The sequence below is a fragment of the Mya arenaria genome, chromosome 13 (assembly GCF_026914265.1).
Source record: "Mya arenaria isolate MELC-2E11 chromosome 13, ASM2691426v1".
In the NCBI taxonomy this organism is placed as follows: domain Eukaryota; kingdom Metazoa; phylum Mollusca; class Bivalvia; order Myida; family Myidae; genus Mya; species Mya arenaria.
In genome coordinates, this window is record NC_069134.1 from 11,170,183 (window position 1) to 11,193,638 (window position 23,456).

Consider the following 23,456-nt stretch of genomic DNA (forward strand, 5'->3'; position numbering starts at 1 on the left):
TTCAATTTTCGAGTTATGATATAAATATCAATATGTAATTCAAATATTTCCTTATGTTTGACGTAAAAACTATTTAATTGCTACATATTAAGCAATTTATGTACCCCTTGTTTATTTTAAATGAACAAAAATATGTGTTATTTTAAAATATGTGATACCATACTTTTTTTCTAACGTAATTTTGTAAGTTTCATATAGCGAATCGTTTCTTGTCACACTTATTATCACATATGCGGGCCGTAATGTCTTTTTCACTTGAACAGGTACTCCGTCGGGACCTCGTGCACGCATTGCAGAAAAAGAGACCGGGGATTCCCCTCGATAATTTCATTTTGCATATGGACAATGCATCGTCCCATACTGCACAGACGACACGTTTGTAGATCGGTGTCCTCGGATTCGAGACAATTTCGCTCCCACCATATTCCCCAGATTTGGCACATTTTGATTTTTCCATCTTCCCAGCAATCAAAGCACAATTAAAAGGAAATTGTTTCGATTTGCTGACAGATCTCCGCACTGCAACATCACAAATTATCAAACAATATGACTCTGAGTGGTATAGAGAAATATTCCGCCACCAATGGATTCATCGACACCGACGGTGCATCCAGTGTGACGGCGATTATTTTGAAAAAACTAGGATGACGTCGATTACGCTGTTAACGTCATTCCAATGCATCCGGCGTGTGCCGGGTCTGCGTTAATGACCTTGTTCAGAGCCCTGTAACTTTTGCAACATACATATTATTTTCATGAAAATGTCAGTGTTTGTAGCGGATACTATCCGCGTCTTGTTAATGTATATGTTGATGTATAAATATTAAACCATATTGGTTATGTGAGAACAATCCTGTTTAATTTGGATCATCCCTCGTATTTTGAGTGGCCCTGAACTGTAACCGATTAGTACCTGTCATTACCTATGAATGTAATGTGGCAATGTAGATTTATGGGTTTTTAATACAATTAGCAAGTTTCATAACAATAACTGTATGTGCTAGGATATATGAACATTGCCTTAATCTGGTAAATGTATTTCTAGTTTAAAGTAAATTAAATGAAATCCAATATTGGCTCATGTCGTTTTGACTATTTGTTGTAGGTAAAGTAAGACAGGGTCTTTTTGTCGGCACATTCCCATTTTCTGCGTAATTTTTTATTGCCATCTGTTCCTCACCAAGATATGTTGAAGATATTTCGGCTTGCTATTAAAGTCATATTAACGTTGCAATATTAAGAACGTATTTAAAAAAGCGGTATTTTTGTTCACACTATTTTAAATCGCATAACACAATATGTCCCATTTTGTAACCCCGGCGCATTAATTCTTTTAACATTTAATGTCAAAATGTAGATCTTACGATACCTGATTTTGATTTGCTAAATTTAGGTCTGCGGCTTACTGACTAAAATGAATTCATATATACGATAAGAATATTAAATACAGCTTAAAAAAGATAAATAACAAATAATTCTATAATATAATAATATAACTGATGTTTTATTTTCTAAAATAAAATATAACTGTATATGGATTTGCATGGATTTGTTAATTATATATAAAAAGAAAAGAGTATATCTATATGTACAATTGAAAACATGTAATGCATCAATAACAGAGAAATGCAGCAATATATAAATGAACACTTGCATGTTGTAATGGGTACTTTATGAAAGAGAAAGAATCCATTAGAAATGTTCATTGTAAGATCCTTAGCATACAGCATATGCAAATGAAAACATTTATACTTATAACTGCTTATCATTAAATCAAAAATCAAACGTAAAACTGCTGTCAAACATCATGATTATTTTGTATACATTGCTAACTATTTCTTAGACAATTTATGGACAACTAAATCCTAGCAAATGCAGTCTTTAAGCTTAATTATTTATTGAAGAGTGTTGCACCCTGCCCTTTTTGGTAGCACTACCTTTCCCCAATGGAGACCAGCATGTATACTTTTCTGCTTCTTAGAAATAAATGCTATAGATAATCAAATATTGCATTTGTTTTTTTAAGCTAACTATATGATTATAATACAAACAAACCTAAAACTACTTCAATAAAACACTTTTCTAACAAATTTTGTCATATTTATAATATGTAAGTCCTTAAAGAAATATACAATGTGCCTTTTTAACCCTTAGCACCCTGTCCCTTTTCTACAGTGACCTGCCCCTTTTTTCAAATCTGGCTAAAATGATAAAAAATACTTCATTTTCGATAAAACATGCTACATTTATTTACATAATTTCAAACTTTTCTACATAAGACATTGAATATAGAGTTGAGATTTATTTCATGGCAAATCCATCTATTGTAATCACAATAAGTACAAAAAAATATTGTTAAATCTTAATTATCCCTTTTCTGTAATTCTACGCTTGATTTCTTTTTATTTTGCGCTCACATTCATTGTTAGAATTAAGTCGCGGGAACGGTCGTCTAATATTTCTACATTTCGGCCCCCAAAAAAATAATTTCATGTATGTTAAATATTCCCGACATAAATAATTATTTTTGCACCAAAAAGCATAGTCAAAATAGCCAGCAATAAAATAACGCACTGAACCAAATTAAGATTACATCGTAACATGCTGCATAAATTTAATCATAACTGTTCAAATTGTGTGAAGCAATATCAGTCACATATCTGATTATTCAACTGATTTCTTATTATATTTCGAGTTCTGTATTGGCAAAATAGTCATCGAAGAAGCACTCCATGAATTCAAAAGTTGGTCGATTTTCCTCACGTTTATCCCAGCACTTGAGCATTATTTCGTACATGGCGTCGGAGCATTCCAGCGGTTTAGGCATGCGGTAGCCGTAGGCGATGTGTTGTAGAACCTCTCGGTTAGTCATGCCTGAATGCAGATGGGGTAAATTCTGTAAATCTTTGTTTAACCGGTTTGCTCTCAGAATCTTTCATATGTCACGATTAGGAAATGCATTGTAAAAAGCTTCTAACTGTGTAAAGGGACTTTTTGTCATTAAATTGTTTAATTTAGCCATGACAACTCTTCAAATAAGTCATCGCATACCTTTTTGCATATATATTGGAATCAGTTCACAAAAGCTTTGCCGCTGGGCATAAAAGAAAGGAAAACAACACAGGCCATGCATATTTCAAAAGACAGAAAAGCATTTCATTAAACGGTAAATGAGGCAACGTATCACCAACAGTAGTAGGTAAATAAATAATGTTCACCATTTTTCATTAGATTTCTTACATATAACCATAGTTAATAATGAGTTAAAATTAGTTCAGAGTGCCTACTGATTGTAGGGGTCTTACAACAGTCATCAAAGAAATTAAAAAGGTAGGTCTCTCCACCGGCCGGTTGTTCCAGCACTTGACCATGATTTCGTACATGGCGTCAGAATATTTCCATTATCTCTGTATTTGTAAACTACTTTCTAATGTGTTTGTCATTCCTGGAAAAAGTCATAGGAAAGGGGCATGCATACAGGCTACATTTAGATTGGTGATGTTCATGTATTGTTGAGTTGATCACATGTATTGTTGAATTGGTCAATCAAAGTAAACTCAAGACATATAATTATGGCAGAGTAAGATAAACGTTCTTTAAAAATATATTAATTCAAATAGGTAAAAGAAAAATTCAAATTATTATACTTCAGGAAGCCATAAAAGTAAAAATTGTAAATTAAGAAAATTAACTTAAATCAGGCACTTTAAAGGGACTGTACTCCGTGTGATACAATAGCGGAAAAAAGAAAATTGTCGAAAACTGACATTAACTTGGCAGCGATGTGTACAATGCATTGAAACTTATTAACTTGGCAGCGAAGTGTACAATGCATTGAAACTTATTAACTGAAGTACCACATGGTTTATATATTTTTAAGTTTAGCAGTTATTTCGTATTTTTCAATTAAAAAAGATTACTGGGTATGTCTACCAGGTAAAATTCATTTCTTATGCGTGATTGGCTAGTCGGTGTTACCACGTGATATTACCGAGGTAGGTTTATACCTTAATTATGTCACCCATTTAGAGTAAGCCGTCGTAGCTCAGTGGATACGACGCTGGACTGCAATTTTGCCGACACGGGTTCGAATCCGGTATCCGACACAGTTTTGTTTTACATTTATGATATTAAAGCGTAACACATTCTATATGATAATTGTCCTGAGATTCGTTACTGAAATTTTTTTGTAAATTAATAAATTTAACTTAAATCAGACAGAGATTACTATTCCGGAAACGTTTATTTCTTTATACAATATGTTATTTTATACATGTTCGTTCTGAACCTATTGCTAACTGAAACAATAGCACCATAAACGGATCACAGTGCTTGGCCGTTGTTGTTTTTTTTATTTTAGTTGGAAAGGGCCATAACTCTATAATTACTAAAGTCAAAGTTACGGTTGTTGCTACACATGTGTATATTAATCTAGCAACATGTGTACCATGTGGAAATAATTAGGGTTTAAACCCTTGCACACATACAGAGCCGAGGATATTACAAACAAGTAAGCACTTATTGAGGGCATCCAACGCCAACAGTAAAAGCAAATCAAGAAATGATTTAGACAAACTACAGCTATTACCGGATGTGATGTGAATATTCCCATTACAATACCCTTTTCTTCAAAGAAGTATCACTGGGAGTTATATATGTTCTTTGAATGCCCTATGACGTCGGTGAGAAGGCATCACTTAAGTAAATGGTTCTTCTATTCAGTAATAAGGATTATAAAATCTGTGACATTATGCATGGAATTTTAGTTTTAAATGGGCTGTCTCACATATGATAATATAGCGGGAAAAAAGAAAATTGTCGAAAACTGACATAAAATTGGCATCGATGTGTACAATGCATTGAAACTTACTAACTGAAGTACCACATAGTTTACAATTTATTTAAGTTTAGCAGTTATTTCGTATGTTTCCATTAAAAAAGATTACTGGGTATGTCTACCAGGTAGAATTCATTCCATATGCGTGATTGGCTAGTCGGTGTTATCACGTGATATTACCGAGGTAGGTGTATAGCTTAATTATGTCACCCGATAAGCATAAGCCTTTGTAGCTCAGTAAGTAAGACCCTAGACTTTAATTTTGGCGACGCGGGTTCGAACCCGGTCTCCGACACAATTCTTTTTAACATTTTGGTACTTCTTTTTACAATTATGATATCGAAGCGTAACAAATTCTATTAGATAATTGTCCTGAGATTCGTTACAGAAAAAACTTTTTTTGGTGCCAATCTGTGACACAGTCCCTTTAAAATGCATACCACAGTTTTTAATTGATTTGACCAAATACAAAATAAGGTTTCTTTTGTACAGTTGAAGTCAATATTTTATGAAGAATTACAGAAAAAAGTTCAGTAAGCGAAAGCTTGAACATAAATCCAGTTAAATGGCACAGGGTCAGCGCCAATAGCACGTAACAGCAACACAAACAGTCATACATCAGAAACACGGAACAATCACAAAACTCTACAAGCAACAAACAACATATATAATATATATAAAACTAGGGGTGTTTATAAATGAGTTTTAGGTAACGCCTTGGTACAGTCGGGAACATACTGGTGGTTTAAACTAGTGTGTGTGTGCACAACCTCACACTTGAGGAAACTTAAGAATAAAACAAATTATAATTAGATATTGGGTAAACTCCAAGTATATTATGATTTTCGATCCCAACTCTATCTGCAGACGAGGGAATAAAATTCAGAGAACCTATTGCAAACATTTTTATTAATATGATTCAGTTACTGTTTGAGACGCTAAAAGCACCACAGGGTATAGCTAAATAAATAACAGGTTACAAAAACGAGTGATCGTGGTGTTACATTATCAAAAGTATCATTGTACTTACGAAATAAACGATAAAAACATTATAAAAAATGAATTTACAATATATATCTGTTAATTCTTCTTCCAAATGATAACCATAAGTAAAATATTGAAATAAAGTGACGTCATACGCTTAAATATTCCATAGTATAACAAGAACATTCAGACTGACGCCTCACGACAAAGGATTACAATTAAACAATAGACAATAACTTAAATACATAATGCACCAAGAGTTGTGGCTATAGTGCACGGCACTTCTCCTGAATGAGATCTATCTGCTTATGTAGACTGAAATGAATACCTCGAGTTTTTCTCCGGATAAAAAGTATGTAAGTTGACAAAGGGCAATCAATATAAAAAATACCGCAGCTAAAGTTATGGTCCATGTCCACTATTCTTTTCCTAAATGAGATATATATATATATATATATATATATATATATATATATATATATATATATATATATATATATATATAAGGGCAATAACTACATGCAATAAACAACTACACAGAGAGTTATGGTTCTTGTACACTTCACTTTTCGTAAATGTGTTGTATTTGTATATGTAGTTGGAAGTAAATTCCACAAAGACTTTTCAAGTTATGCTCCTGACAAAAAATAAGAATGCACAATAACAAAGGGCAATAACTTACTTAGCAATACTGCGCCCAGATACTAAAAATACTGCAGCCAGAGGTATGGTATCAGAGCAATGCACTTCTCTTCAAATGTGATATATCTGTATAAGAAGTTTGAACTCAATACCTCAAAGACTTTTCAAGTTATTTTACGGACAAGATTTGCCCGGTGGAGAAAATTAAAAAGAAATAAGCATAATAATGAAAGGGAATTAACTCCAAAAATACCATACAAAACACAGCCGATATGTGTACGAAGTTAGAAGTCAATACCTCAAAAACATGAAGTAATGGAGAAAAGTAGACTTGTCCCGATGTCCCAGAACGGACGGACGAAATGGACAAGTTGATTCCAATATAGCCCCAGTCACAACGTGATATAGACATAGTTTACAGTCAAATGTCTGAATCGAAATAATATATCAGTCTGATCAATCAGGGAATTATAGGTTTACAAACGCTTTGAACATGCATGTGCGAAACATCAGTTTCAAAGTTAACAACATATAACCATAACGTTTAGATGATTATTTGCGAGGATTTGTTATAAAATCTTCCATTTTAATTTGAGACACAAGGATATGTATTACTAAACTGATTTCAATTTGCTGGATTTTGCTGAAGGCTTAAAGGCATTAACGAATTCAGGAGTTTTTTTGTATTACAAGATATAACCAATCACTTCAGAGTGACTTCTTTATTATTAAACCTTGATAACGTTGTTTTACCTGGGTATGGTACTTGTCCATGTGTAGTGATTTCCGTGAGCAGAATGCCGTATGACCACACGTCTGACTTTATCGTGAAACGCATGTAATTAGCCGCCTCTGGGGCCGTCCACTTGACCGGGAACTTAAATCCTGCACAATAAAAATGATGTGATTAGACTGTGTCGTTCTCATTCTTGATTTTTTATTGAAAAACTTTGACAACTTGTCCCACAGAGCAATGGCAGTATCAAAACCTTTTAAATATAACTTGCAACGTTGGAATGCAGCACTTGCACATTGACACTCCCAAAATAACATTTACTTATAATTGTATAGATCTTAATTTAAAGAAAAACAAAAAAATCAGTTTCTGTAAATGGCTTACTTTAAGCGAATTATGATCATTGGCCAATTAAAATAATATATATAAAAATATACTGTCATCTTTGTTTTAATAAAAAAAATCAAATTAGTGGAAGTTATTTGTTATAGAGAGAGAACCATATTATATTGAGCAAGATAGTTTCACAACTGGAATCATTACTTAAAATCAGCAGTCAGCTGATCAAATAAAGACGTTGAAAGAAGAACATAAGAACAAGGTTGCATTTAATGTTGTCTATATTAATACGTGTATGTAACAAATCATAACAAATGCAGAAAGCAGTCAAATTCATGCATTTCTTACAAGAATCAAAAGTTTACCATACTATTTAAGAAATAAACTCATTTGAATGAAACCAAGGAATGGTCAATAAGAGAAATCATACCTTTCTTTATCAGATTCCAGTTGGCTTTCATGTAAAGGTTACAAACCACCATTTTTAACATGAAAATTTATTAACAAGCAAACGAAAGCTGTGTACCCATTATCTTCAATACATTTGGCAAGCCCAAACCTAGCGACTTTTGCTATTTTATTATCACCGATAAGAACAATTCAGGTTGCCAAATCCCTATGGATAAGATTTCCCCCTTATATATGAGTGACAAACGGCCATATAGAAAGTAGGAAATTGAAAGAAATATTTATTATTGGAACTTAATCAATGTTGACCAGCGACTTCGAGAACTGGACTATTTGTTGATAAACTTTTGACTGGTTCTGTTTCTAGCAAAAACAAACAAAATTTTAATGTAGGTGAAGGTAGGGAAATTAAAACACAAGCATCTTTGGCAAGAAAGGATATTTCAAGAAGTTTACATCTTCAAGTAAACTGCGAATTCATATATCAGTTCAGCCTGGTAGTAGGGATACACTCAACATCATTTTTTGTTGCCATCTACGGCTGATACATACAACATAAGAATTAGTTCATTTGAGTATAAAAGGCACATAGGACACAATGCGTTAGTGTAGGCAGTGCCACTTATAAGATTCCCATTATAGCATGCTTCTTTTTATGACAGTGTAGTTATATATGACTAGCCACACACACACACACGCACGCACGCACGCACGCACGCGCGCACGCGCGCACGCGCGCACGCACGCACACACACAGAAAGAGAGAGAGAGAGAGAGAGAGAGACAGAGAGAGACAGAGGTAAAATATATGTCTGAGTGGACATTTGAGAGATATAGTGGTACCATGTTTAGGATTGTATTCGTCATCCTCAATTATCCGCGCAAGACCAAAGTCGGCAATTTTGCAAATACCATTTGCACCAACAAGGACATTTCTTGCTGCTAAATCTCTATGGATAAGCTTATTCCTTTCCAGATAAGACATTCCTGCAGCAATCTGAAATGTGTTAAATTTATACGCCATAAGCACATTTATCATAACAATCTCTATATGCCATTTAGATTCATTCGCTTTTTGTTGTGCTAGGCATTTAAACTGGTTGTGATTTTCACTGCTCTGAAAGTAACATTTGTGAAATTGAGGAGCAGGGCCATCTGATGGTGCCATAAGCAAGTTCAAATGGCGCATTCATCAAGCATTCTAGAGTTAGTGTGCTTGATTACCATGCGAAGTATATTCAGTATCTTCAATGACGCGGGCCAGACCAACGTCGGTCACCTTGCAGACATTACTCTCCCAAACGAGGACATTTCTGTCTGCCAGATCCCTGTGGATTAGCTTCTGATGCTCCAAGAATGACATGCCTGACACAACCTGCAAGTTTTCATTCACCACACTTGCCAATTCACTAAACGTGAAACATAAAATTTTCTGCACAAGTGTTAAACCTTTTTTACAAGTTATGAAACATTGGCTTTATTTTTCGTTTTATCAAGATCTTATGGAAGAAAGTGTTTAAGAGTGCGATATCAGGCAATCCTTTTCAAGTTTTCGTCCCATTCTTACTTGCGCTTGGTTAAGAAACAAACTAGCATGATTGACTATTTGGTTCATTTAATAATGTATTATGATATTCATGTTGACATTGACGCACATCTGTGTGGGTAATTTAAGGATCTACATTATAATGTTAACATGTTATATCAGAGAAAGATGGTTATAATTCTTATAACTTAAACAATCATAGACACTAAAGTTTGCTTTAGGGTTTTGTTTGAGGGACTGGCATACTGTAAACATTATGACTGTACGATGACAAAACGTGTTGGCTCCTGAATATTCATATTTTAATAGATTTGTTTCATATCTTGTAGGGATTAGGGGACCGTACTATGTATTGTTGGCAACTCGCCCGGTCTGTTACATAGTCTGTAAGTCATCTGTATATTGCTATATTTAGTGAAATGTTAAAAAACACCATTCAGGTTACCCCTCCCCGAGTATTCAAGTAGGACGATCTAGTACACGAGAAATAATTGCCATCCCTAGTAATATTTATTGATATTAACTGTGTATATTAAAACGTTTTTTCAAAAATAAGTCTCACTTGACGCAAAGTCTACGTACTTTCAGTAAAATACATTTGTATGGAATAATTTCGAAGATATTGCTAAATTAATGGAAATGAAGTGGAAAAATGTTTTTCATCAGTTGTTTACCATCTTCATAAACTTTGGTGTTGTATATGACGTTCCATACTTTGTATGTTTCTTTCAATAATAAAATATGTTTAAACAATTGGAAATGAAATACAAAGCTATGTAAACATGTAGTTGTAAAGCCATTCAATAATTGAAGTAAACACCAAACTCTATTACATACTGAATCTCACAATAATAATAATAATAATAATAATAATAATAATAATAATAATAATATAAGTTCTGGGTAAAATGTATAACACCGTATAGTCTAAAAAGATATTTGACCACCTTAAAAATCCTTTTTAACAAAAAAAATAATAACATTTCCAATCATCATTATACTAATATCAAATAGTAAATACAGTAAAACGTTTTTGGAATAATACATTTAAACAGCTATTAACTAGTAAAACAATTGAACAATGAATGCGTCTAGGTTATATAGATATTTAAGAGCAACCTTTACACAGATTCAGTAACCCACGGGGTGTATAAGTCATCCACAATACGCCTAGCGAGACCAAAGTCGACAGTTTGACAATGTTCTCGTTCCATACGAGAAGGTTAGTAGCGCCGTATCTCTGTGAATTAATTTCTCCTTTTCAAATTATCCATCCCATTAGCAATCTTTAATATCAAACTAATAATTAAGGACTGGCTTGAACTTGACTTTCAATTTATTCTTTGCATTTGGCAAAGGTAGAAATACAATTTTAGGTTCCCTTTCTATTAAAGATTGGTATTTGCGTTGTTTGCCAACCACGGGTAGGAATTTTGTGATCTGAAAATGAACTACATTATAACTTTTAATGTATCATGATGCAGGTAATACACTTAAATGGCTGAAGGTAAATCACATTCTATCAGAAAAAAACACACAAATTTTTTTTCACAATTTCTCCATTGACAAATTCCTTGAAACAATTTTTTTCCGTCGTAATTTGTTCAAACATCAAAGAAGTCATGAAATACAGGTACTTATATATTTTTGGAATATGACAATAATTTTGAATAAATAAAAAAATAGTTAAAATCAAATCTAAACCTAAGAATTAACATGTTTTTAATAAAATCAAAAATATCAGATACTACCCATCTACAATGATTATAACACATGTTGAAATATGTCACCCACCTGTTCTGCGTAGTCCACCATATCGGGGAATTCTATGAATCGTCCTTCTCCTTCCCGCAGGTAGTTTAGCAGACTGTCATTGAGGAGCTCAGTCACAATGTAAATCGGCTCCTCCTTCGAGCAAATGGCGTACAGACGCACAAGTTTGTCATGGCGACACTGCTTCATAATCTGGGCCTCGGCAAGAAAGGCCTCCTTTTTCATTGTGCCTGACTTTAGAGTTTTTATAGCGACATCTGTTGTGTTGTTCCATATTCCTTGTTGTAAAAATGATACTCATGTAACTTTTTTATTTAATATTACGGTTATTGTGAAAGCTGTTTTAGATTGTTATCTACGCAATGGTAACCACAAGAGCACCGCCGATCAAAAGCTAGCGATGGATTCTTCTTATTTTCTAAGAAGCATTCGTCAATAAAAGTCAGAATTGTGCTCCTTTCTATTCATATGCGTATTATCTCCTGCAATTTGGTTATTAACTTTCATTCATATACCTTGCACGGTGTCTGAGTTATGGTAAAGGTTCAAGATTTTGCCAAATATTTATGCAAAAAGCTACAGAAACAAGCTCCGTAGCAAAAAGTTTAAACATAAACCAGGTTTAATGGCACTGGGTAAACGCCAAAGACATAGAACATAAAACCACAAACAAGAAACATGGAAGAACAGCACAAAACTCCACAAACAGAACAGTCCATACATACTATATATAAAAAAACTAGGTATGTTTATCAAGAATAGTTAGGTACCGCCTTGGAACGGTCAGTAAAATGTAAATTTACTGGGGGTTTAAACCAGTTTAAGTGCACAAACCTCACTCTTATCCCAACAATCTTAAATAAAGACAAAACGCAAAAGGTAAATCTTATCAAAGTATGCATTAATTTGAGGAAACAAATAATAATAAAGTTATAGGTAAACCCCAATTACTTCTATGATTAGAGATCCCAACTCTATCTGCAGACGGACGAATACAATTCAGAGTACCTAATTCAAAAACTTTTCAAAGATACGATGCAGTCATTGTTTGAAACTATAAACATAAAATTGACGACCAAAAGAACACCAAAACAATTTTATGACAATTTTTAATCTCGACTTTTCTTTTTTAAAACAAACAAGATTAAATAATAGTGTTAACAATTACCTTGCTCAAAAGAGGGTTCATTATCAGTAGCAAACATCTTTTTATAACATTTCATTCAATTTTCTTTTCATATTTTTCTCACAGTGGCTCAAAAAGATATTATGCAAATCTTTTAAACTAATTGTTTTAATATTGAAGCACTTTCACGTGTATTTTAATGGTCATCTTAAAATGAAGATAATATAAAGTTCTAGTATATGTCTATGTATGTTATTTGAACCAGCTACCACTCATCAAGAAAGCATGTGACAACGAATTCATAATCAGTAGTTGGGACAGAGTTCACGTCACATGACTTATGTCAATGGTTTGGCTCTCTTTAGCCTATTCATGAATGATTGCAATCTGACTTTACTACCTCGATTTATACAGTGTGTATACCACGTGTTAAATTGCGTCATATATGCTACGTCGGAAGGCAACATTCTGCTTAAAATGAAGACTATAAACAAAGATAACTTTTCTTTAAATACATCATTTTAAATGAAACAAGGGTCAGTCTATGCTGCTAAAAGAGCCCTGCATTCGTTTTATTACCGGAGTTTGATAAGGTGCTTAGTTTCATCAAACACTTCGTCAAACCTGTTTCCAAAACATTGTTTTGACAGTGCTCCGTCAGACGGCCGTTTTGTGAAAAGGTTTGTCGAAGTGTTTTAAGAAACTAAACTCTCAATGAAACTGTGGTAAAAGACCGAAGGCGGGAATCCGTACGCGGCGTAGACTGCGCTCTGTTTCATTTAAAATGGTGAAATGATAGTGAAGTTATCTTTGTTAAAGTCTTCGTTCAAAGCAAAATATTGCCTTCCGACGTAGCATTTATGACACATTTTGTCACGTGATATACACACACTGGTATAGCTGTGTCACATACTTTGCTGTCAACACTGATAACTTGAGTACATATTGAAAAATACGGATCGTCTGTAATTACAGCTATTGATTATGTTAAGTTCTTGTTTACTTCAATACAATAAGGAAGAAATTCAGCACAAAAAGAAATCCAGACACCTATACTATATTCCTTTATACCACCTCCACCACCTCAGGGGCGCCATCAACACTGCACCACTGGATAACACTATACCTTTCAGATCTCCTTTCACTTAGAAAATCTTATGTTTTTGTCAATTATGGCTGAGCCATTTCAATAGTTTCATTGAAACATTTTAAAACAAAATTTGGCCAATGAAATGATACTGTAAGTCTACCCCTTCTTCCAGTAAAAAAACCTTGATACAAAGTAACTTGCCCTCATTTCATTTAAAACATTGAAACTCTTGTTGTTTTTTGCCCCAACGCCCTACATTGATTTGGTATGCAACGTGTGCCCGGAATGTCAATAATGTATCGAAGGAAACCTAATAATGCCATAAATTTACACAATAATTCAAACGTGGTCATGTAAAGGAGATTGTTTATACCTTTCCAGACCTCCCCGAACTGACCAGCTCCAAGCCTCTGTGCCAGCTGGAGCGAGTTCCTGTCAATCTCCCACGCGTCCTTAGTGTCCCGACTCAAATCGACCATTACCGGAGCAGCTCGAGAACACGGTGCTACCAGTGACCCGCATATACCATCCGCTTGCACTGGAATGAGGACGAATAAAGATGGATATGCATTTCAAGAATTATGGATTTTGTGAAAGGTGTAGTGCCTGCCATTTTCAACAGCCATTTTTCTTTTTCTATTTTTAAGACAAGCAACAGTCCCTTTTATTTCCCTGTAAACATGTGTTACCAGGGGCAAAATCCCCTAGTGATACTAACAAATATCACGTCAACATTTTGAAAATAAGAAAATGATGATTGCATGAATAAACAAAGATAAATGTTTATAATAACAAAAGCTGTCCAAAAATTGATAATTATGTTTGGATTGACATAGTCTACATATTTAGTGAGTTTTGCAATCTGATTCAAGTTCTTGACGAGAAGGTTCGTTCCTATTCTTTGTAGTATGCTTGAAAAAGCTACCAAAACGTCTTGCTACATTATAACGATGTTAATCAGCGCAGCGTCTGAGTCTATAATGTACTCGTTGTTTTTGTTTCATTAATGCTCCCTTGGCGTCGCACTTGCATCATCCATTTGCATTCGGACTTCCAAGCCTTCATAGCAGTTTCTTGTACGTTAGTCCATACACCTGTGACTGATTCTCCACTCTCGTTCCATGAGCGCAATCCTCCATCAAAGCATACTTCACGTACTTCTCTATTTGCAAGCTGACTGAGTGTACCCTTTCGGTTCACATTAGTTTTGTAAAATAAGCAGGAAGAGGCCGCAAATTGTAGAATTTAAGTATTCCCTTCCTTTAATTGTAAAATGTTCATGTACTCGAGACTTGAATCTTAATGTATCACCTTTATAGTGGTCCACAAGTTCCATCATACTCTTGAACTGTCGTCTTTTGACAATGTACACTCCGCCTTCATCCATGTTGCGAAGCTTGTAATGTTTGGCGCAATCCGGATTGGCCATGTTTTGGTCATAGTCTCGAATGGACAACGCATAGCTCCCTGAATGCGGGAAATAAATACGAATGACAAACATTCTATACAAAAATAATTTCATGATACAGATTATATGAAATCATGCTGCATTGGTAATAATTTTAATGTGTCTGCTTGAATGCTGTATGTTTTAGAATATGAAAAAGCTGCACAAATCTGGGGACAACTGTTGACTATAGTCTCAATTAACCAAGAGATTCCAGTTTAAACAACTGGAATGGATACTTTCATTAGGCCTCTTCTATAGGCTAACTTAACTAGATTTGAACAAGAAACAGATATGATATAACTGTATACACAATCGACCCACCCGGACAACTCTCGCTCTCCCGTACTAGGAAAGCTCCAACAGGGTTGTCCTTCGTCAACAAGTTTCTCTCTGCCTCCTTACGTGTCACCCGTCCGAAAAACCAGCTGCAATAGACAAATAAGAAAATCAGACTAAAGTTAAATAGAGAATCAGACAACAGTTTCAATCAGAAAATCAGAACAAAGTTTCGATAGAGAATCAGAACAGGGTTTTCAACAAAAAATCAATACACAGTTTCAATAATGAATCAGAACACAGTTTCAATACAGAAACACAACATATTTTCAATAGATATCTAGAGCTGGGTTTTAATAGAGAATCAGAACACATTTTAGCAGAAATCAGAACAGGCTTTCAATAGCCAAATTAAAAAGGTTTAAAATCAGAATCAGAACAGGGTTTCAAATTATAATCAAAACACAATTTCACTGAGACTGAGAGCGATAATCTTTAGAACCCTGTGCTATTAAACGGGGTTTATGTTTGAACTTTAGGCTACTGAGTTTGTTTCTGTAGTTTTTCATATAAATATTCAACAGAAAATCCAAAAATTGGTTTCAATAGACAATCAGGACAAGATTTAATACGAAAATAGCATTGGTTTTAGAAGAGAACCTAAGCCGGTTTTGATGTAGAATCAGAACAGGGTTTCAGAAGAGAATCTAAGCAGAGTTTTAATGTAGAATCAGAACAGGGTTTCAGAAGAGAATCTAAGCAGGGTTTTAATGTAGAATCAGAACAGGGTTTCAGAAGAGAATCTAAGCAGGGTTTTAGTGTAGAATCAGAACAGGGTTTCAGAAGGGAATCAGAACAGGTTTCAAAACAATACAGTAATCGTCGACACTGAGCCCTTACCCTCAGATTTATTATATAAGCCCTGCTAATGAAGTAGTGGTTAAACTCCTTATGATAAAAGAAAGTATCTGATATGAAGATCATCCGTAAAGTATGTTGTTTTTTTTATGGCATAACCATTCAGTCCTCGATAGTATGCAGTAAATATAATTATTCTTATATTTATAAGTTGATAATGATAGCAATATAAATTTATTATTCTATGTCCTTAAGTTAACATCATTATCTCCAACAATTGCTTTCACTTACTCATGTGACTCTAGACTTTCCTCCAATGCAACATAGGTCCGTGGCACGTAACCCTCTTTCTGGAGATTGTTATATTTTGGATATGTATGTCGCGCGTAGCACCAGTCCTCATTGCTGGAAGTTACAGCTTAATGTTAAATCTGACAAGAACGGAAAAGATCGGCACTGGTTTCTCAGAAAAATGGAAATATGAAGATTAAGAAGAGCATATACTGTCATAAAATACGCCCGTCTTAATTTGAGGGCACCCAGTTTGGTGATAAATGGTTGAACGCTACGCCAAATTTAGAAAGCGGACATTGTTAATACAGTTTTCACCAATTGAAGGGCAATAACTCTGGATTAACTAAGCCAACACGGCTTGTTATTGATCCTGACCGAGATAGTATGCCCATACATATTCTGACCAAATTTGATGATGATTTCACAAAGATTTCTTAAGTTATTGATCGGACAAGACTGATTTTAGGTATTTTCTGTAATTAAACGGTGATAACTCTTGAAGGACTTGGTTTTCGAGCTATGTGTAAGGTTAATATTTTGTACATCGACACCAAGGCTATGATAATACCTTGCTTATTTAATTCTCTTTGAAAAACATACCCGCTAAGTAAAGGGTAATACCGTATATAATCATATATCTTACTCTTCAGTTCTGCCCTTAATAAGTTCGAGAACGTCGCCTTTGCGGAATGTGAGGTCATCTTGTGTTCGGGCATCATAGTCATAGAGCGCGAAAACACGTTTCCCTCCGCCACTGCCTCCTGTAATATAACATAATGACTTCTGTGACTACGATATATGTCCTTTTCGACGTCCATGTGCTTTCAGACTCTCGGGTGGATAGGGGTGGGGGATAATAGTACAAATGTTACATGAGTATGTCTCACTTTCAGCTTACTAGTGAAAATAACTTCCTTTTCAATTATATTGTCATTTTTATGTAAGTATAAGTATGAACAATTATTGTTTCAAGCAATATCAAGCCAACCACTCACTTGAAATGTTTCGTGGAAAAAGTCCCTTTCCTACATACCCCAATATATATTATTTATTAGCTTCCTTATACTAAAGAACTTTATGTTTGAAAATTAGAATACACATGTGATGATAATATCTACTGCACACAATACCCCATTAATTGAAATGATACACAATCATAGAGTGTGTTTCATAAAAACATCAATCAATCTAACCCCACACCACTTATTGCAAGGTTAAGCTCCGGCAACTTTGTGACAGTTCTGATATAGGAGTAGATGTATAGACGAAGATACTGAAATATTAAAAGAAAGAAAGAAACAAATTAATAAAGAGAAAACTGATCCATTAATCATTCTTTTGCAAGTAACAGTAGGAATAATTTGACAAAAAGAAGGAAACAGGAGCTGTCATATTAATGCGCCAAGTTACCGTGAGAGTCCTCATTGACCAGAAAGCCATAAATATTTGGGCCTATTTACAGATAGCCTTTAGTATTTTGCATATTTTCATGGCAAACTTTCCATGCAGTTTGGAAACATTGATTGATAACATTTTGAAAGAGCAGAGTATGAACACAGGAAGATATTTAATCATTGCAAGATGGAGTAAATGTCATTTCATGCCTGCTGTACTTTTAATGAGATTGTTGGGCATTATTGACATGAGTGTATGCTAGGATTCAATTTGTTAATGAAACCCTTAAATGAAGAAACAAAATAACTAGCACTGGATAACTTTTAAGTGAATGATGTAGGCAATGGCTTCATTTTTATTAGCGTATTGAAATCCAGGTATTCATTATCAATAGGGGTTATCTGCTGGTAGTGTACAAATTGCCTACCAAACGATAGAGCTCAGGGACCTCAAACTTGGTATGCAGGTTCGAGGTCCCTGAGCTCTATCGTTTTTTTTTTCAGTTATTGATTGGAATTAGATTTTCAGCGTAATGTCACCAGGACCTTGATCTTTGACTGACTGACGGACCTCAAAATTAATAGGGTTCAATTGCTGGCAATGGCAAACGGTCACTGCCAAGTTGTAGATCCCTGGGAACCCAGCATTTTTCAGTTATGGATCGGGAAAAAGATTTTCAGTTAGGTTTCCACGACCTTGCCCTTTACCCATGTACCTCACATTCAAAAGGTTTCATCTACTTGTCATGACCAACATGCCTACCAAGTTTAAGATCCTTGGGTTAATTAATAGGACACCGTGGGGACGTACAGACGAACGGTTAGATTTCCATATGCCGTCCTTCTGGGGGCATAAAAATAGGAGGTAAGAAAGTAGGAACAGTGAAAAACGTATTTCTCCGAGTGAGTTATTCTCAATTATTGAATGATCTGATTAAATCGTGAACGGTAGGTGAGTCTTAGGCAGCAGTACAAGTTTTCCCTTATATCTTTGTCTGTTACCCAATGACACAAACTACTACAAACACTAATACAGTGTATTACCCTCAGCATCAGAGTTCTCCCCAGGCTGTGGTAGATTAACTGGGGGGTTGGTGTAGTAGTTTTTCCCACGTGGTTTGTCCCCGTTTTCCTCGCTCCTTCCTTTAATATCGGAGAACATCGACTCCGATGTGTCCATCTTGGGTTTGGATTCATCACACCCCATGGCTTGGTTTCAGAAGTAGGTCACTCAGGAAAGCTTCAGGTATTTATCGTATAGTATAACATTGTAAAACTTAAGTGCATTAAAAAGGCAGCAAGGTGTGACAAAGTAACGATAAAGAAAAATCAGAAAACAATAAAAGCACTGCAATAATTGCAATACAGCCGTACTCAAGTATTGAATACAGAGAAAGAGACACAAAATCTAGCTTAAAACTTCTTGCTGTCTTAATGTCTTTAATTATTGTACCATAACTATGCATCATCAGACATGAACTTACAAGGTCTCACAAGGGAATAGAAATGAAAGCACATTTCCCTTTATACAAGCAAAAATACGCACACTTTTATTTGCACCTTATATAATGAGAACTGCTATGGTTAACATGCAGCCACTCACAATCAAACAAGGAACTATATTCAGGCCGCCATAAAAAAGATAAGAAATTCAAACTATTCACTTAAGTAGTTTTTACATTATGATTTAATGAAAACAACATTCTAATTTTGATAAGTCAGTGTGTATTAACCACGTGATAAATTACGTCATATATGCTACGTCAGAAGGCATTTTGTTTAAAATGAAGACTTAAATCAAAGATAACTTTTCTTTTACTACACTATTTTAAATGCAAAGGGCAGTCTATGCCGCTTAAAGAGTCACACCTGATTAGGTGATTAGTTTCATCAAATACTTCGAAAAATCTGTTTCCATAATAATTTGTTGACAGTGCTCCGTCAGACGGTTGTTTTGTGAAAAGGTTTGTCGAAGTGTCTTAAAAAACTACATTCTCAATCAAACTCTGGTAAAAGACCAAAGGCTGGGCTCCGTAAGCCGCGTACACTGCATCTTATCACATGGTATACACACACTGTCAGTTATAACATAGAAATTCGGTCATCTAAGAGTTTGTTGATTAAGTTTAAATGTCACAGGAAGCATCTTTTATAAAGATACTCGGCCGTGGTAAACCAGTGGAATGACTTGTGTCCGAAGGGTTTGAATGTTTGACATGTATTACTAATTGTTTTGGGTTTAATCGTGTTAGGTAATTCCTAAGTCAGTGCAGTTTTTTAAAAGTAATATCATAACCATGCACAGTTTTGCGATGGTTGGATAAGCGTGTTATTTTTCAATACAGAAATGTTTTCACCCCTAAAAAGGTACAGAAACCCATGAGCTGCATTATAATATTTATTGTAGGGCGTCAATATAAATGACCTACAGGAACCGAGTTCTTGAGAACATTCGTTTAGACTATAATGATCGACCTTGAAGGTAGTAGGCCAGTTTGCCTGTAATTTGCGACCAAACGATATAATGCAATATAAAAAAATATCAACATATCATTATAAAACTATATTATATATTATTTAACCAATTAATTGTACATAATACAACATATAATATATTTTTTTTATCTCAAATATAAAAACCTGCGATCTTATTTTTTGTCGGCATTCTTATATAACTGGTTCCCATGCAATTTCGCAAAAAATGGCTCGTTCCATGACAAAAAATAAAAAAGTTGTCAAAACGTTCAATCTGTGAGTGTGCAGCTTTAAAAGATGATCTGTATTACTTTTCTGGAAAAACCGTTCACGGGGAAATAAAATTATTAAAAACTTTTAAACAATTACAGATCTAAAGAACTCGTTTCCGATACTTTATTTAACTTACTTAATAATTACCTATGGGATTTCTAGTTCAAGTTTATGATGATCAATTTAAATCTTGATTTCATTCGTTTCATTTCTGTGTATTTCACAGGAAGTCAGTGTGAATTCAAACGGCTTAACGGCCGCAAAAGAAGCATTTTTCTTCCTGCTTCCCTTTCCTGACGGTGTCTGCTTCTTTGTATAAACTAATGTTGTGCCGATGATCGATTATAATTGACAATTGATCGGAAAGGCCTACGTCAGCGACAATCGATAGTGACATCTGAACAATCGATTATAGAAACAAGGGACGTAACCGCTACCGATTAATTTACTTATTTCTTGTTAATACTAGTTCATGTGGAAATGTTAAGGTTTTGCTATGCTTATTATGTTATGTACTCATATTCTTATCAAGTCAGTTAGTCACTACAGTACCTTATTACAATTTTTTTTGTAATTTAACTTTTAAGGATTGGTTCTCAACTTCTCATGTTTGTGGTTTAAGTGATTTTTAATAAATGTTACCGTTTACTTCTTACCATGTAAGATTTTAGTTTCTCAGTTTTCTGAAAGAAACTGTTCTTGTAAAACATATTGATTTATCAACTGCTTGTTGTACTTGTTACTGACTGATTATTAAAAAGAAATTCATATCTTTCTTTGTGTTTATATTACACATGTATAAAATACTAAATTGTCGGGCTCATATTAGCTCGTATTGACAATTCTGTGCTTGTTTTGAGGAAATACTGTGTATGGCGATTTTGGGACCATCTGGTGTCTTGTCTCTTTAAGAACAAGTAGACAGAAGAGAGACTATATTAAGATTGCGTGATAAATTGTATTAACTATATAAATGATTAGCACATGGTATGAAAGTAATACTTATTCATGGTATTTGACAAGCTAGTACATGTTTCTACTATGAACAGTTTTTGACCAAAGACACTGTTGCTCCGGCTTGTTTCAATCGTTTACAGGTGATGTTGGTATGCGTTCATTGAGTACTTGAAATTAATTTATCTGTTTATATGTTTTGTTTTGCATTATTTTTCATTGTTTCAAGTGGATGCGTGCTCTGATAAGGCTCCTATATTTTATAAAATTTAGTAATTATTGATAGATGATGGGACAGGTGTGAGGTATGACCATACTTACTAGTTACAGCCCCCAGTAGACTTGAGTGAGGTATGGCCATACTTACTAGTTACAGCCCCCAGTAGACTTGAGTGAGGTATGGCCATACTTACTAGTTAAAGCCCCCAGTAGACTTGAGTGAGGTATGGCCATACTTACTAGTTAAAGCCCCCAGTAGACTTGAGTGAGGCATGGCCATACTAACTAGTTAAAGCCCCCAGTAGACTTGAGTGAGGCATGGCCATACTTACTAGTTAAAGCCCCCAGTAGACTTGAGTGAGGTATGGCCATACTTACTAGTTAAAGCCCCCAGTAGACTTGAGTGAGGCATGGCCATACTTACTAGTTAAAGACCCCAGTAGACTTGAGTGAGGCATGGCCATACTTACTAGTTTAAGCCCCCAATAGACTTGAGTGAGGTATGGCCATACTTACTAGTTAAAGCCCCTAATAGACTTGAGTGAGGCATGGCCATACTAACTAGTTAAAGCCCCCAATAGACTTGAGTGAGGCATGGCCATACTTACTAGTTTAAGCCCCCAATAGACTTGAGTGAGGCATGGCCATACTTACTAGTTAAAGCCCCCAGTAGACTTGAGTGAGGTATGGCCATACTTGCTAGTTAAAGCCCCCAGTAGACTTGAGTGAGGTATGGCCATACTTACTAGTTTAAGCCCCCAATTGACTTGAGTGAGGTATGGCCATACTTACTAGTTAAAGCCCCCAGTAGACTTGAGTGAGGTATGGCCATACTTACTAGTTAAAGCCCCCAGTAGACTTGAGTGAGGCATGGCCATACTTACTAGTTAAAGCCCCCAGTAGACTTGAGTGAGGCATGGTCATACTTACTAGTTAAAGCCCCAAATAGACTTGAGTGAGGCATGGCCATACTTACTAGTTAAAGCCCCCAGTAGACTTGAGTGAGGCATGGCCATACTTACTAGTTTAAGCCCCCAATAGAATTGAGTGAGGCATGGCCATACTTACTAGTTTAAGCCCCCAATAGACTTGAGTGAGGCATGGCCATACTTACTAGTTAAAGCCCCCAATAGACTTGAGTGAGGTATGGCCATACTTACTAGTTAAAGCCCCCAGTAGACTTGAGTGAGGCATGGCCATACTTACTAGTTAAAGCCCCCAGTAGACTTGAGTGAGGCATGGCCATACTTACTAGTTAAAGCCCCCAGTAGACTTGAGTGAGGTATGGCCATACTTACTAGTTAAAGCCCCCAGTAGACTTGAGTGAGGTATGGCCATACTTACTAGTTTAAGCCCCCAATTGACTTGAGTGAGGTATGGCCATACTTACTAGTTAAAGCCCCCAGTAGACTTGAGTGAGGCATGGCCATACTAACTAGTTAAAGCCCCCAGTAGACTTGAGTGAGGCATGGCCATACTTACTAGTTAAAGCCCCCAGTAGACTTGAGTGAGGTATGGCCATACTTACTAGTTAAAGCCCCCAGTAGACTTGAGTGAGGCATGGCCATACTTACTAGTTAAAGCCCCCAGTAGACTTGAGTGAGGCATGGCCATACTTACTAGTTTAAGCCCCCAATAGACTTGAGTGAGGTATGGCCATACTTACTAGTTAAAGCCCCCAATAGACTTGAGTGAGGCATGGCCATACTAACTAGTTAAAGCCCCCAATAGACTTGAGTGAGGCATGGCCATACTTACTAGTTTAAGCCCCCAATAGACTTG

General features: G+C 35.3%; 1 protein-coding gene across 1 annotated transcript; it reads right to left on the bottom strand.

Moving 5' to 3' along the window:
* Window positions 1–2,679: 2,679 nt before the first annotated feature.
* Window positions 2,680–18,960, bottom strand: LOC128213885 (tyrosine-protein kinase SRK2-like). The gene is made up of 10 exons (XM_052919966.1): window positions 18,798–18,960; window positions 17,003–17,120; window positions 16,357–16,470; window positions 15,253–15,356; window positions 14,793–14,948; window positions 13,855–14,019; window positions 11,287–11,543; window positions 8,790–8,943; window positions 7,217–7,348; window positions 2,680–2,874 (listed from the first exon to the last, which is right to left on the bottom strand). The coding sequence occupies exons 1-10, from the start codon at window positions 18,958–18,960 to the stop codon at window positions 2,684–2,686; spliced, it is 1,554 nt and encodes a 517-aa protein (XP_052775926.1). The 3' UTR covers window positions 2,680–2,683.
* Between the last annotated feature and the right edge of the window lie 4,496 nt (window positions 18,961–23,456).